This window comes from Numenius arquata, chromosome 2 (genome assembly GCF_964106895.1).
Source record: "Numenius arquata chromosome 2, bNumArq3.hap1.1, whole genome shotgun sequence".
Classification (NCBI taxonomy): Eukaryota; Metazoa; Chordata; class Aves; order Charadriiformes; family Scolopacidae; genus Numenius; species Numenius arquata.
The window spans coordinates 59061667-59075884 of NC_133577.1; the positions used below are offsets into that span (position 1 = coordinate 59061667).

General features: G+C 37.9%; 1 protein-coding gene across 2 annotated transcripts in view; it reads left to right on the plus strand.

Moving 5' to 3' along the window:
- GYS2 (glycogen synthase 2) overlaps positions 1-14218 on the plus strand; it is a 51278-nt gene that overhangs the window by 31391 nt on the left and 5669 nt on the right. For both annotated transcript variants that reach the window (XM_074166023.1, XM_074166032.1), the window contains 7 exons: positions 2896-3013; positions 3428-3548; positions 6001-6107; positions 9319-9378; positions 10035-10113; positions 10752-10865; positions 12975-13101. In XM_074166023.1, coding sequence (XP_074022124.1) covers positions 2896-3013; positions 3428-3548; positions 6001-6107; positions 9319-9378; positions 10035-10113; positions 10752-10865; positions 12975-13101 — 726 coding nt within the window. The remainder of the gene's footprint in view (positions 1-2895; positions 3014-3427; positions 3549-6000; positions 6108-9318; positions 9379-10034; positions 10114-10751; positions 10866-12974; positions 13102-14218) is intronic.

A 14218-nucleotide genomic window follows, 5' to 3' on the forward strand; every position in this document is an offset into this window, starting at 1 on the left:
AAAGTAATTTAGGTGTTCAGTCATCTGATCTGGGATATCTCTGAAAGGTCTTGTTTTTCACCAGGTGCGGAGCACTTGATCTTTGAAAATCAGACTTTTGAAGCTGTTTTATATTGGCATGAGGCTTCTCCCCACAACAGCTACTCTTGAAAATCATAGTTTATGTTTTGGGATTTTAGGAGACTGAAATGAGTCTGAATCCAGTTTAATTTGGGAGAAAAAATCTGCAGCCTGCTCACAGATAGACCATCAGTTGAAGCTGAAGAGAATTCCATGCACAGAGATTCACAGGCCTGAGATTTTTTTTTGATTATTCTTGCAACTTTGAAGAAACCAAGTAAATATATTTAGCGTTTGGATTAAAAATTGACATATCATGCTTCATGTTGACAGAGAAATCCAATAGGAATTGATACCCCAATCCTAGGAGACAATTATAAGTGGAAAAATATGTTCTGATGGGAATAGTTTCTTTGTATCTTAGACCACAGATAAACTGCGTAGGAATCTAGTCTCATACTATTTATTCTCCTTGAAGTGAAATCAGCATAGACATTGGTTGTTCAGAAACGTCAGCAATCTTTCAGTAGATCGTTGAGGCTGAATTCTGCAAAGGAATGTGAATACTGAAAGAATTTGTACACTTCTCGATACACTTTAAAAATAAAATTTTAGAAGAGGGATGCAGAATTGGCAAAATTGACTTTTGTTTGCATTTGAATTTATTGAGAAGAAAACTTTGTAACGAAGTTGTTAACTAAAAATAACTGAGGAAATGTGGTAAGTATAGCAGTCTCTGTTAATTCTCATTAACATTAAACTTGGATTATAATTATAAATCTCATCACTTGGAAACACCCCTTTAAAATTCAGTAGATGTGATTGCATAAAGAGCTTTTGCACCAGGACAAAGGCCGGTTTGCCAGTCTAAACCTGGCAGAACGACTGCTTGCATTACACTGATTTCACTTACTGCTGTTGTTATTTGATCAATAATTTATCAAACCATATTTGTCAAAAACTTGAGTATACAATTTTCTTGTCATGCCCACCAAGACTCCCCTTTCTTGTCCCTGAGAACCAAATCCCAAGTACCTAGCAAGTAAAGATTTCTTGGTGAAGGTTGGTCTTCAGTTTGAAATGTGGTGTTTCAAGACAGATCCATCAAATTTTTTGATATTGCATGGTTACTAATAAAGGTTTTATTTTTATGTGCTGCTGTTTAACCTAAAGAGTCCCAAAACACTTTACAAGATAAAGAGCAATTGGTGATCACTTACCTTGCAGAAAAATACATATGCTGCTAAAACAGATTGTAAATTTCAAGGAAGTAATTAAAAATGGCTGTTGTACTTGCATGAAAAATGTTAAGCAAGTACACTGGGCATCATACGAAGAATTGATTATACTTATTTTAAGATCATCTTGATATGTAGTCAACCAAAGGAGTGATAGATGTTTTAAAAACATCTCCCTAAGTCTCTCCAGAAATAAGAGACAGTTTTGTATTGTCAGATGCTTAATGCTAGACTTACAAACCTCTACTTTTAGGGGAAGGGACAGAAAACCCTGGATGTCAAGCATCCTTGACTGAAAGAAGAAGTAATGTTCAAGTCCTGTATCGGTGGCAAGCAAGAGACTCTACTCCCATCAGTAGCCCATCAGTATGGGGGGGGGGGGAGTTGACCATGTGCACCAAGATCAGAGGAGATGCGGTTTTGTTTGCACGAACCGTGTGTGGTAGGGAATGGTATCTTACTGAAGGTCCTTTAGATGATGAATAAAACTTTTAAAATTACTACAGTTAATGGTTGTGGTTACTAGACATCTGATGACACTTGCCAGGAGAACAAGTATGAAATCAGCGCTAGTACATCCTCTGATAATTAGCACTACTTGATTCTTTGAAGATTCTTTGTATCTGAAGAATCTTTGGGATCATAAATTAGTATAAGTCTACTGATGTTAGTTGTGTTACTATTAAATACATCTGCTGAGGAACTGGCTTCCCCTTTCATTTCCATACCTGGCTTTCATCAGCCAACTTAAATAAAAGAAAATGGAATTCTCTTCATTTATTCAATTAGATTTAGGGCAAGCCTTTGAATAGCTGCTGTGTTCTACCAGAAAGGTGAAGAGTGACTGAATTTCAGTGTTGGTTGGAACAATCTATGTCTATCCTTGTAACTCTATGTATATTCTATAAGTCTATCTTAGAAGGTACTGAAAATGAACACATTTTAATTGTAAGATGCATTGGAGTCTTTGAGGAGGCAAGCCAAAAAAATGTAAAGCATACTATTTTGTGGCTATTTTTAGGAGAAATCCAACAGATTACTGAAAGGTGGTCCTTTTATAAAGTTCTGTTATATTCTCCCTTTTCTCGTAAATCCTCAGAAGTCTTGACAAAACAGACCTCTCTTGTGCCGTGTAGTAAACAAGTACTACATGGTACTGTAGTGTACAGTACAGACTCAGCTTTCAAGAGTTTTCAGTCTCTAGTGATAAAGCAGGCAACAGTGATACCAAGAATAAAGAGGTAAAGGGCACGTTGCACAAAAAGCATATGGCTAAATGGAGACATTACTTAAGTCCTGACAGGATGAAAGGGCAGGGGGAGGCCTCACTGTTCAGCAGGATCTCTGCTAATGTCGGGTACAGGTCAAAATGGTACAAAGCCCCTTCAATGTTATAGACAGCCAAGTGCCACGCGCAATGGCTTTGTAGAGTAAGCTGGTGGAGACCATTGTGTTAGACAGTGCTGTTCCCTATCCACGAGTAACAAGAGTACATAAACTGTTCACATACTGACAACTGAAAGACATGCCGGTTCTTTGCTGAAAGATTTTTCTGACTCTGAAGATGTCTATCTCTGCCTTTTCTCTGCTTTTCCAGATGTTGTCACCCCAAATGGCTTGAACATTAAGAAATTTTCAGCAATGCATGAGTTTCAGAATTTGCATTCCATGTACAAGGCTAGGATCCAAGAGTTCATTCGAGGTCATTTCTATGGGTATGCTTTCACTTTTCAAAAATTAGCAATGGTTGTCCAACACTATTTAAGGCAAGAACCAAAGCAGGAAGACTAACAAGTACTTCATAGAGGACGTGAAATGCTACTGCCTTATTCAAATAGCTGTCTGGGATTTCTCAGTCAGAGGCTAAAGGAATTTTAGACACCAATTCTAACTCTGCTTGTTAACAGATTGTGGGATCAGGCAGAAGGTCCTGATTTTTTCATTATTTACCCAAGATGCAGTTTATCAGATTAAGACAGTCATCTTAATTTAAAGAACAGCAGAAAAGCCTCGCTTTCGTTATTTTCTTGGGATCAGAAAGTCTACCAGAATAGAAAGCTGTTGTGTGTTTTGTTTGATTATATCTTGAGAAATGCTTTGTGCTTGTCTGTTTGTTTGCTTGGTTTCAGCCACCTTGACTTCAGTCTTGAGAAGACCTTATTTTTCTTCATCGCTGGGAGATACGAGTTTTCCAACAAAGGAGCTGATATGTTTCTGGAAGCCTTATCAAGATTAAACTTTTTGCTGAGGGTGAGAAAGCTTTTGTAAACGTAGATGACGTAGAGCTTATGCTGAAATTTACCATGCTAGGGAAGTCACCTGCAAGAATTTCCATGCCGTGCTCTGATTTATAGGAAGATAATTATGGAATATTCAGTGTTTTCATAAAGCTCTCTCCTTGAATCATCAGAGTATATAATGATCTCAGTCTGTTTAAAAATAATTGATTATGTAGTTCAAAAAATTAATCCATGGTTATCTCTCTTGTTTTTAGAGAAAAATACTGAAAATAAGATTCAAGAATTTACTCTGAAGGTTTATATATTATAAGGCAAATAAAAATAATCCTTTAATGATGCAATTTTAAAATATCTTCTTAAGCAAATTGCCTAATTCATTAGGACCTGACCATGATCTTTTTAATCTATGAGTACTATTATCGCATTGGATGGAAATCTTGCATTAAAATTCAGTGTGGCAGTGGCCTGATGAATAAGCGTGGGGTAGCCACTCACTCCTCTATGCTTCTGTTTCCTCAGGTAAAAAGTGAGTGCAATGTTTGTAAGTGCCTTTGTGGAATACTTTAATGAAGATAAGTCCTAGGCCTTGTCATGACCAAAGAGCAGAGCACTTGCCACCTGCAAATGAGGTCATATAAATGTCTCCAGATGTGTCCCACAGACCACTACATTTAAAATAAAAAATTTTAAAAATGCTAATCAGTTTTCAGTCATCTAGTAAGGATGAACTGGCTGTTGTCCCAGACTCTGTCTTTTGTACTCTATCATTTAAATGATATAGAAAACGTGGTTAAAAATCTTGATGCTATATTGTCAGCAGGGCTGAAAAAATACTAATTTTCAAAGCCCTAAGTACACTTGTTCTACTGCCACCATTAGAGCCTGTGGAATTTCTGGAAATACTTAATCCATTCACTCACACAACAGGTCACCTCACATAAGTATTTCTTCCACAACTTTGGCAAATAAATGACTTTTGTTGTTTGGCGATGTTGTGCAACATCAGCTCCCTTTTAGTGACATTTACATAGCTATTAACTATAAGTGCTGATGATGTGGAAGATGTTATTTGGTAAGGGGGAAAGAATTGCTTGAGCGATGATTGCAGCAATCTCTTTTTGTATCTAATGATTTATATCAATGACAAGCTAGGCTGATGGAAAGTCAAAGGAAACTGAGGCTAGTTTTCCAAAGCTCTCTAGAACAGTGTACTGGGACTTGTTTCTCCATAAGCTGAGCCTGGCTTTATTGCGTTATTCTTCCAACATGCGCGCTATCACCTGATTAGCTGTTCAAAGAACATTTGCTCTGTGATTATTTCAAGAGGTAATTCCATTGGAAACAGCAGAATACCTGTAGTATTTGTGAATCTGGGAATGATGGTTTCTTAAACAATTTTCAGTGATGAGCCTGAACCTAAAAAATATATAGTGATTGATGGAATTATTTTATTTTATAGAGTCCTTTTCCTTTGCTACTTGAAAACCTTACTAATGTTTTGGAAATAAAATACGAATGTTGGGACAGATCGTTAATGCACGCTGAGATCATAGCATGATGGACTTTGAACCTGCCTTGAAGAGAGGGAAGGGAAGAACCTTAAAATGATAGGTGACTCCCATAGTTTATTTTAAAATGTACATTTCCCTGTACATCAATCTTAGAGAAGGCATGCTTATAGCATGTTTGTATGTCCAAAGTTTAAAATGGAGCCAATTAAAAATAATTTAGTTTTTACAGCTCTGAACAGAGTTCACCCTTAGCTTTTCTTTAAATAGTTGCTGACAGGAGTACAACCTCGTTCTGCTCCATGTGAGGTATCCCTCAGGGACGTGGTATTCTGAATCTTGCTAGCGCACAGGAGAAAACAGCAAGTGAAACCATCTATAAGTAAAGAGTCAGATTTTGCAGCCAATGCTTTTTGCCTTTGCAGTATCTGGATGTGAGAGATGAGCAAGAAGTTACTTGCAGCTTTTTGTCTGGCAGATTCTTTGCCAGGGGTTTGGGTAGAGGGGGGTTGCTATCATGCCTCTTTCTGTCCATGCCTCTGAGGCACTATTGCTGTAGAAGGTAGTTCTGCGTGCTCCTGTGGGGAATCCCTCGCCCCATGCCTGGGCATACCACAGCTAGTAAACTAATTTTGTGTCAGGTGAGAAAATGTCTGTTGAATTTTTATTTTTTGCAATTTATGTTCACATCCTAAGCCATGGCCTGTAAACCAAGAAGATCTCTGTTACCCAAACTGGAACTGGGTGGCATCTGTTTACCTGTATCTATCCTCAGCTATATGTCTGACTTGACAAAAACTTCATAGCTAAAGGGAGAGGTATAAGATCAGAGCCTCCCTGGACAACCAGTCAAAGTGCACTGGCTTTTCTTGTGACTAATTCTTACTGTTAAAGATGGCTGTCATACCTTGGAGTGAGAAGGGTTTTTTTTCTCTCCGTCTTGTGTCCATGTAGGTTCATAAGACTGATGTTACAGTTGTTGTGTTCTTCATCATGCCAGCCAAGACAAATAATTTCAATGTGGAAACCCTGAAAGGACAAGCAGTCCGGAAGCAGCTCTGGTAATTGCCGTTCTCACTGAGGGCCTTGTACGGTCAATTGAGGAGATGTGCAAAAGCTTCTGATGAAAAATAATGCACTTTCTTTCTGCTCTGGTAAAATTGGGGATTGTGGGTAACTGGAATGTATTTGTGGGGATGACAGAGATGGGAATGATAAATAAGGGCAAATATTTCTCTTTTTTGTCCTAGGTTATTTTTAGTAAACTTGCCTTGCCATTCTTTGTAACAAGTTAAAAAAATAGTACTTGGTTTGCAGTGACAAAGTTGAAGGTTCTAGAAAATTCAGTGTTCTGGATGTCTTCTGACTGTTTCTAATACTCCCTTTGGACACACCGTTGAACTTCCACAAAATAAGGACCACCTGCTAATTTATCAGAGTGACCTTCTCTGCCACCAGAGGGAAAAATAAATTAAATATGTCTTCATTTATTTAGAAATATGGAAATTGTACTGTCTAATCCAGCAGAATAACAGTTGATAACAATTTGTAATGTAATTTTCTATATAGCCTACAATGAGCAATGACGATACCCAAGCAGTGAAGCTTAAAAGCGAACATTGTCACAGCCCTTCTCAGTTTAACTTTTTAATTTTACAACTTCCCAATCAAAAAAGCAAAGCAGGAGCAGACTTAACCTTCACCTGCTATGTGATTCCACATAGGAAAAGACACGTATTGAGGTACTTCTAAACTGAGTCATGGCAAAACTGAAGGTTGGACTTCATAAACAAAATCAGTGGCGGGTTATCAAGAATTAATTTTGTTTAAAAAAGTGAAAAATGCCATTTCACTCAATGTATTTACACATTAATTATCTAAGCAGGGAAGTGGAAATGTGCACCTTATCAGGTGGCAAGAGCGGTTAAACTCTGCTGCAGAAGTAAGGAAGCTGTCTTAAAGCTAAGGAACTAAAACCCACAAAACCTAGCTTCTGCTTTTATGTCTGTGTCTCACTCTGTTTAACCTCTTTCTGATGCCAGTTCTATATTTATAAAATGATAGAAAGCTAAACGACTTAGAGATCTGTAGATGAAAGACACTGTGTAAGAGGGTACTGTTTTTCTTGTTATCTCATTAACTGCCTCCAGCAGATGATCTATAGCTCAGTTTCTGGATATCAGTAATCAAGTTGAAGTCTTTGATTAACAGATATCAAACCTGCCCAAAAACAGTGACAGAAATAGTTTAACAAGGATAATTGAAATCATTTAGCTTTTGCCATATCTGGAAAAAGAGACAGATATGAGAAACCTGCCTGCTCTCTAGATTATTTCTGGAGTCACCACACAGCAACTTCTTGGGATTTACAGGAAACGTTCTACCTGGTTACCACTCTGGAAACAGGTACCACAAATGTAGAGGTTGGAATTAATCATCCAACTCTGGCTTCCTAAAAAGTAACGCATCTGAGCTGCCTTCACTACAAGTGGAGAGTGATCGTTCATCACAAATGCTGTTTCAGCCTATAAAACTTCAGAAAGATGAGTGAAGGGAATCATTCTCTGAAACAGACTGTCACCCTCTGCGGATGTGTGGAGGATCTGTGCAACTAGCTTAAACTGTAGATGTTTAAAGAGGGGTAACACAGGCAGAGTTTTTAATGAGAACTCTGTACACAAAGAACTGTAGGAAAATAACGTGAGTGCAGTGAGAAACAGCCCTGCTTGCAACACGTGCTTTTGGCCTCTACTTTGATGTAATGTTTGAATATAATACAACAGGTAAATATTAAATACATAATATATGGATGTTAGGAAAGTTTAAATTAAATGAAATACGCAAAGGTTTTTTCCCTGTTATATCATTACTACATGGTTATTTCTCTGGTACTCAGTAATACAGGCACAATAGTAACAGTAAAGGTAAACCTAAAGATGTGAAATCGTGCAAAAAATGCTGTTTCCAGCTATTCTTCCCACTTGCTCTGTGAAAAGCAAAAGACCCTCTGCATCATCATATGTAGCGTTATCATAATCTGGAGCTCCTGGATAAAACCACCTGATATCAGTATTACATAATAGTATTAGAGGATTTTAAGGATGCCACAGAAATTACATACAAGAAGAGGTTGGCACTTACAAAGAAATAAACAATGGCTGATCTGGGATATAAAATCCTTTGTTTCCTCTGCTTCTAAAAAAGCGGTCTATCCTATCTGGATTAAGTTTTGGATATTGTTCATGGCATGAGTCTATGAAAATATATTAATGAGGGGCCTAGTTTGCTGGGATTTGGATCAATTTGGTTTAACATTTAGCTGCTTTACAACTCATCCAAAATTAACTCATGTACTGTTGTGTCTGTGTGAGTTGGGAGAGAGCAACTAACAGGTATGTGGATTCTCAGCCTTGAGATTCTCAGCCTTAGGATTTTACTTAGGATTTCACATAACAAGTTTTGTCTTAGCCCAAAGTATGATTCTTAGAAATCAGAAAGGGAGGAAATGTTCCATGAAGTGGGTGGTTTACTCAAATCGAGAGTGCATTTGCTATTTTGACAACAGCACTTTCAGGATAATATAGATGAATCTTTGCATTTGGAAGAGTTGTTCATTGGAGGGTGAGGGTTTTTTTACCTAAAATACAACATTTGTCTGGTACAGGCTTTGCTATTAGCTTAAAACATGGCCTGAGCTTTCCAGGAAGTTTTTTGGTTTGCAAACTAATTTATGGCAAACTACCTTTTAGTCTAACACTTGTTTTCAAAAGTCTTTGAGTTAGGAAGTAGGGCAGAAAGTGATGCGAGAAGCTTGCTTTAAAAGCCCTATTTGTTTAACTTCCTATGAGGTCAAGTGAAATTGGAGACCTCTCAGTCTTGATTAGTGCCCAATGTTTCTTTCCAATGATCCAAGAGATCAAGTTTCGCTATGTAAAGTCATACATATGCTCTCTTTTTCATAGCTTAGGTGAAAGTGTGGTCTACTGATCAGAGCTAAATATTATAAGTAATCACTAGTGAGGTCTGCTTCTGGTTTTCACAGTGCATTCATCTTTGGATGCAGGTCAAGTTCTCAGTTGTGCTGAAATCCATCAGTATGGCTGCTGGCTGGATAAAAGGGCTGTGAGAACTAGACCTCTGTCTGCTGCTGCATTCTTGATTCCATCAGTATACATGAAAGCACAATCTAATTTCCAACAGCAGGCATCTCTTTTATTCTGTCTTTGTGCTGGATTCTCCTGTTTTTATACATATATTTGTTTATTTTCCTAGGGACACTGCACAATCTGTGAAAGAAAAGTTTGGAAAGAAACTCTACAATGCCCTGCTAAAGTGAGTGTATAGGTTATTTTGCTTTGCCTTGCAGAGCCACCTATTTAGCTGGCTTATTTGTGGTGTTTCTATGCTTCTACTCTTTGTGTAAGAATTTTTGACATCCATAGGAAAGGCATAGGAGAAGGATATGGGACCCTCTGTTCCATATATAGGTTACTTGTTCAGTAGGCAAATCACAGAGAAAAAATTTAAAAGGTGCTAGCAGCCCATTGTGGAAAGAGTCTTAAGAGATATGGGGGATGTCTAAGTAACACAAAGGCTTACTCACTGTCAAAAATTAGCTACCTCACCAGAGGTAGGTAAGCACCAGAGACAAAGTGATATTTATTAGTGGCTTAATCATATCCTTTCAAAAGACGGCTGGAAGTGAATGACCCAAAGCACAAATGAGATGACTGGAACTTCAGCAAAAACAATGTGTCTCTGAAACCCAGAAAATAAGAATTCTTTAGCTTTTTTGGAAGTTAATTGGAAGGTCAGCAAGTGTATGAGAGAACAAAATATAGGGAATATAGAAGGGCCACGAAAACAAAGGAAAGATTCATGTTGACATCAGCAGATTTCAGATCAGATCTTGTTTGCGGTTTCTTCATTTTCTTTATACAACTGTTAATAAGTCATTTGGTAAAATAGGCTCTCTGTTGCCTTTGCAGAGGAGAAATTCCAGACTTGAACAAGATTCTTGACCGAGATGATATAACCATTATGAAAAGAGCCATCTTTTCAACTCAGGTCAGAAAATGTATTATTTACACAAACATCTAGTCTAAATGATAAACCTGACTATGTACAAGGACTGTGTATGACATACAGTGATATTTTCATGCATTTGAAAAGTCTTCAGCAAATATACTTCTCAGCAGTAACATTTAAAGATCAGCTGTGATTGTTTTTAATGACGGTATGACCCAAACTAGTTCTTTTGGGGAATCCGTGGATATTCCCCCAGTCACATGCAGGACCCCAAAATTCCTAATTCTTTTCTTCTGCACTAAGTGTGAACTTGGCAATGTTCCTGAAGCCTGGCTTCTTCCATTTATATTAAATATGTAAAATCAGTCTCTTAAGGACACATAACGTATTGACTAAAAACCTTTAAAATCAAATGGTAGGCCTTTCTAACAGTTAGTACAAATGCATTTATTTTGAGGTAAATTAAACAAGTCCTGTGGCAGATTTTATGGTGTCATTTGTGGCCTTAGTTATATAGAAGACATTATATGAGCATAACTTTCCTTCCTTACCTTAAAATGCAAGAGTAAAAACTTGTCCACATGGATGACAAAATCTTCCACTAACCTTAGAAAATGGTAACAGGACTGTTTGCCAATAGTTTTGTCTGGCTTATGGATTGCCTTTTCTCTGTTTAGCGACACTGTCTGCCTCCAGTGACCACCCACAACATGATTGACGATGGCAATGATCCAATCCTCAATACCATCCGACGCATTGGCCTTTTCAATAACCGGACAGACAGAGTAAAGGTACATTCTGTCATTTTCATTTTAGATATAAAATGGGATTTCTTTAAACAGGCTTGGTCTGGATCATTAGCATGGGGAGTGCAGTCAAATTCTTGATGGGCAGTATTATACTAATAGAGTACTTCTTCCCTCTTCCTCCCTTTCCAGGAATAACAACTAGTCATTTCACAGATATCCTCAGTTGCTGTTTAACCAAGTTCATTTCAAGTCAGAAATCTGATGTTAGGGAATTGTTTCCATTACTGCCTCCTGTACTGAATGTGGAACTACTACTCCTGAAATCCAGAAAGTGCCACAGGTCATTTGCACCCAGATGTAAAACTGTAATAGATACATTTGCTTAAAACTGGAGATCCGGGGGTTGAGCATAGACGTTTCTGAAGTATTGGTTCATCTCTTAAGAACAGCACCCTGATACTCAGCATTTGCTGTAGGAGGTAACCCGGGCTTTGATCCTGAGCAGAAATACTTCCTGTTCATGCTGTGCTCATGTTTACATCAACTGTTGAAGCTAAATGTATGTAAATAATTCCTTTCCTTACTTCCATGTCTATCTTGCCAGAACACAGAAATGATCAGCTCCCACTTTCATGAAACTTCCAAAGCTGTCTGGCAATCTCTGGCATTCTCTCTGTTAACTGTGACTATCTCATCCTCTGTCTATTCAAAGTAGAACCTAAAATTGCAAGTACTTCCTCTTTCAAACCTTCTTTTTAAAGTCAGATCCACAGTATTCCGACAATGACATGTCACTTGTTCTCAGTGTTTTGGCTTTTAAACCCCTGACAGTAACTGAGTAAACGTTCTCCTCAACTTCCTGGCTTACCATATTCTCTGCTAAGCCTGTGTCTCCGATGAGCTCTGAGAGCATAATACGGTAATAATAAACTAGATGTAACTAAAGCAGGGTGGAAGGATGCACTGTATATAAATGTAATAAAAAATTCCTCAGAACTCTCATTAGAAAGCAGATACCATATAACACCGCAGACACCTCTTCCTGCTTCTCAACAGACTTGATTGGCTGGCTATGCGTCAACTTTGTACAAAACTGTCTTTACCACTGGAAAATTACCTGATGCATGAACCGGTGTAATACTTAATAAGCTGAACATCATGGACAAAAATTCTGTAAACTTCAATCGGAAAGTCATTTTGAGAGATATCCATGCAGACACAGTCGGCATGTGAAAAATAGCCTCAGCAGTGCCAATGGAAAATCTTACTTGAATCACTGAGATCAAATAAGCTTGCATAATGAGTTTACAGCCCATTTACTCGTTGAATACATTCATGTGTTGATTTTCTCAAGTGAGTAGTATGACTATATTATTAAGAAAGGATAAAAGCATATCCTTGACATGGAATAAGGCTGCAGTATGTTTCTATGGGGAAAAAAGCCCAGAGAAGGTTAAACCCTTCCCTCACACTTCTTCCTCCCAAAACTAACTGGACAGAATACACAAGGCACTTCTCTACTTAGCAGTGGAATATGGGGCAGTGACCCCAAGCCCTGCAGAGTCATGCAGATAAATTAGCTTGGGTCCTGAAAGCAGACATTAGCCCAAGTTAATAAGCTTTGTCTTTCAGCAAGATTAATTAGCTTAGGAACAGGATTGTGATGATGGGGCTATTATATGTCTGGTTTCAAAATTCTCTCAGTTCTTGAGAGATCTATTGAGTATTCCTGTATTTCAGCTGGATGCTGTGAAACTCAGAAGTGCTGTAGCCTCCTGAGGCCTCCTCTGGAATAAGAGATCCCAATACTCTGTACCTTGGTACAACAGACCAAGAGAACAAATTTGGTATTGCTAAATGCCCCAGCCTTAGACATAATTCTCAATGCATATGGTCTTGCTTGATCAACAAGGGTAAAGCTGAAGACCTGTCCAGAAAAAGGGTTCATTATCAGTACTATTTCCAGAAGAAGTTGCATGCAGGCAGGATACATTTTAGTGTGGGAAATAAATTAGATAACAGATGGGCAAAGGAAGTGTTGTCCAGATTCTTAGGAAAGACCAGAGTGAAGAAATTGCTTAAGCTTATTGATAATTAAAATGCATTGATGATGGTTTTCTTTCACTTCTAATATAAGTTTTGAATATCCAGGTGATCCTACATCCGGAGTTTCTTTCTTCGACAAGCCCGTTGCTGCCATTGGACTATGAGGAGTTTGTTAGAGGCTGCCACCTTGGTGTATTTCCATCATACTATGAACCCTGGGGTTACACTCCAGGTAGGCAATCTGTACACTTAACTAGTACCAAAAGTTGACGACTTGTTCTGTTGATGCAGAATAGCTTTGCAGCCAGTTTCTTCTGGAGTGCTGAAAAAACTCTTTTGGCTCATTTCCTGTGCGGTGCAAAGGTCTTAGTACTGGCAAAAATTGGGGGCCAGGTAGTATAAAATGTCATCTGCTGGCTGACAACTACTCACATCTGTCCCTGCGCTGGACCCTTGCCCATACTAACATGTAATCTTTTGCTTGTGTGTAGCTTTAAAACAAAAAAATCATTTTTTAAACTTAATTCTTAACTTGATTCAAAGATTATAAAAGAAGATTGAAAGGAATGTACATACGGAAAAAAGTAGGGCAAGAACTCTGATGCCACCAGCCAACATACTTCAGTGGATTTAATTCAAGATAACAATTCAGTTTGAAAGAATTATGTAACACCATATCTAAGAGATTTACCACAAATACATGCAGTGGTAGAGAATCTCCCAGAATTAAATGGAAATTTTTAAAGATACAGAGAGCATGTAGTTTCTGACTTAAAAAAAATTGTCCCAGATTTACGAAAGGCACTTAACACCTGATGAAATCAGCACAAAATGTGAACTTGAATACCTATGAAGATTGCAGCCTAGGTGCCCGGGTTTTTTATGTCCTGCAAAATACCTTCTGTAGTCTTGATACACACCTGAATGTTGTGGTGCCCCTCTGAAAAGCATCTGTTGTAAGCCAATGAATCAGAATAGAAATTTTGCAAATTTAGTCATTCTCCAGAGCTACTTCTCTCAAATGAAGAGAGCTATTCTATTCCAAGTGAGACAACTGTCATGCATTCCAGCAATTTCACTTCCTGTTCTAATCTCGGCTCAGTTGTAAAATGTAACAGCCAGGGTGATTTTGAAGTCAACATTAAAGTAAAACTGGACAGAAAAGTTAGACTGATATGCAGCGGTTTTGAGGAAATCTGTGGTTTACACTGCTTAAAAGAGTAGTTTCTCTTTCCATTACCAGTGCAAAAGTGATTAAAGTGATTCTCTTTGTTGTTACCCATTTAATTCTCCCAGAAACAAAAAGTGATTTTTTTAAGGTAAATTTATAGCTCTATTTTATAGACACC